A 503-nucleotide genomic window follows, 5' to 3' on the forward strand; every position below is an offset into this window, starting at 1 on the left:
GAGCCAAGGGGCAGGTTTTGAGTGCCAAGGAGCAGGGGTTGGGTGCTGAGGGGTGGGTTTTGGGTGCTGAGAGGTGTTTTCTCTCTGTCAGGTGCTTTGGATGACAACGAGAGCGTGCACATGAGGATCCTGCAGACCATCTACAAGAAGCTCACCCGCTCCTGCCTGGGCTGCCCGCGCTATGGAGCACACTGGGAAGAACTTGGATTTCAAGGTAGGGCAGAGGGAGAGACCTCAGGAACAAAGCTTTGCTGGGAGAGATCACACTGGTCCCATTCCCTCCTCTGGAGGTGGGATGCAGATGAGGGTAAAGGGTTTGGTCCTTGTTCTCCCTCCTTCCCAGCTGCTTCCCAGGGTGATTTCATGGAATTCCAGCCTGGTTTGGGTTGAATGGAGCTTAAACCTCATTAAGTTCCAACCCCTGCCCCGGGCAGGGACACCTTCCACTAGAGCAGGTTGCTCCAAGCCCCTGTGTCCAACCTGGCCTTGAAGACTGCAAGCGA

The 503-nt window shown here is 56.1% G+C and overlaps 1 protein-coding gene across 1 annotated transcript in view; it reads left to right on the top strand.

Annotated features, from left to right (window-relative positions):
* Positions 1-73: 73 nt before the first annotated feature.
* The window catches only part of ELMOD3 (ELMO/CED-12 domain containing 3), a gene marked incomplete at its 5' end in the record, with an annotated part of 2,595 nt that continues 2,165 nt past the window's right edge, over positions 74-503 (top strand). Inside the window, one exon of the mRNA XM_010019790.1 lies at positions 74-214. Coding sequence (XP_010018092.1) covers positions 74-214 — 141 coding nt within the window. The remainder of the gene's footprint in view (positions 215-503) is intronic.

This window comes from Nestor notabilis, unplaced genomic scaffold, assembly GCF_000696875.1.
Source record: "Nestor notabilis isolate BGI_N333 unplaced genomic scaffold, ASM69687v1 scaffold33878, whole genome shotgun sequence".
Classification (NCBI taxonomy): domain Eukaryota; kingdom Metazoa; phylum Chordata; class Aves; order Psittaciformes; family Psittacidae; genus Nestor; species Nestor notabilis.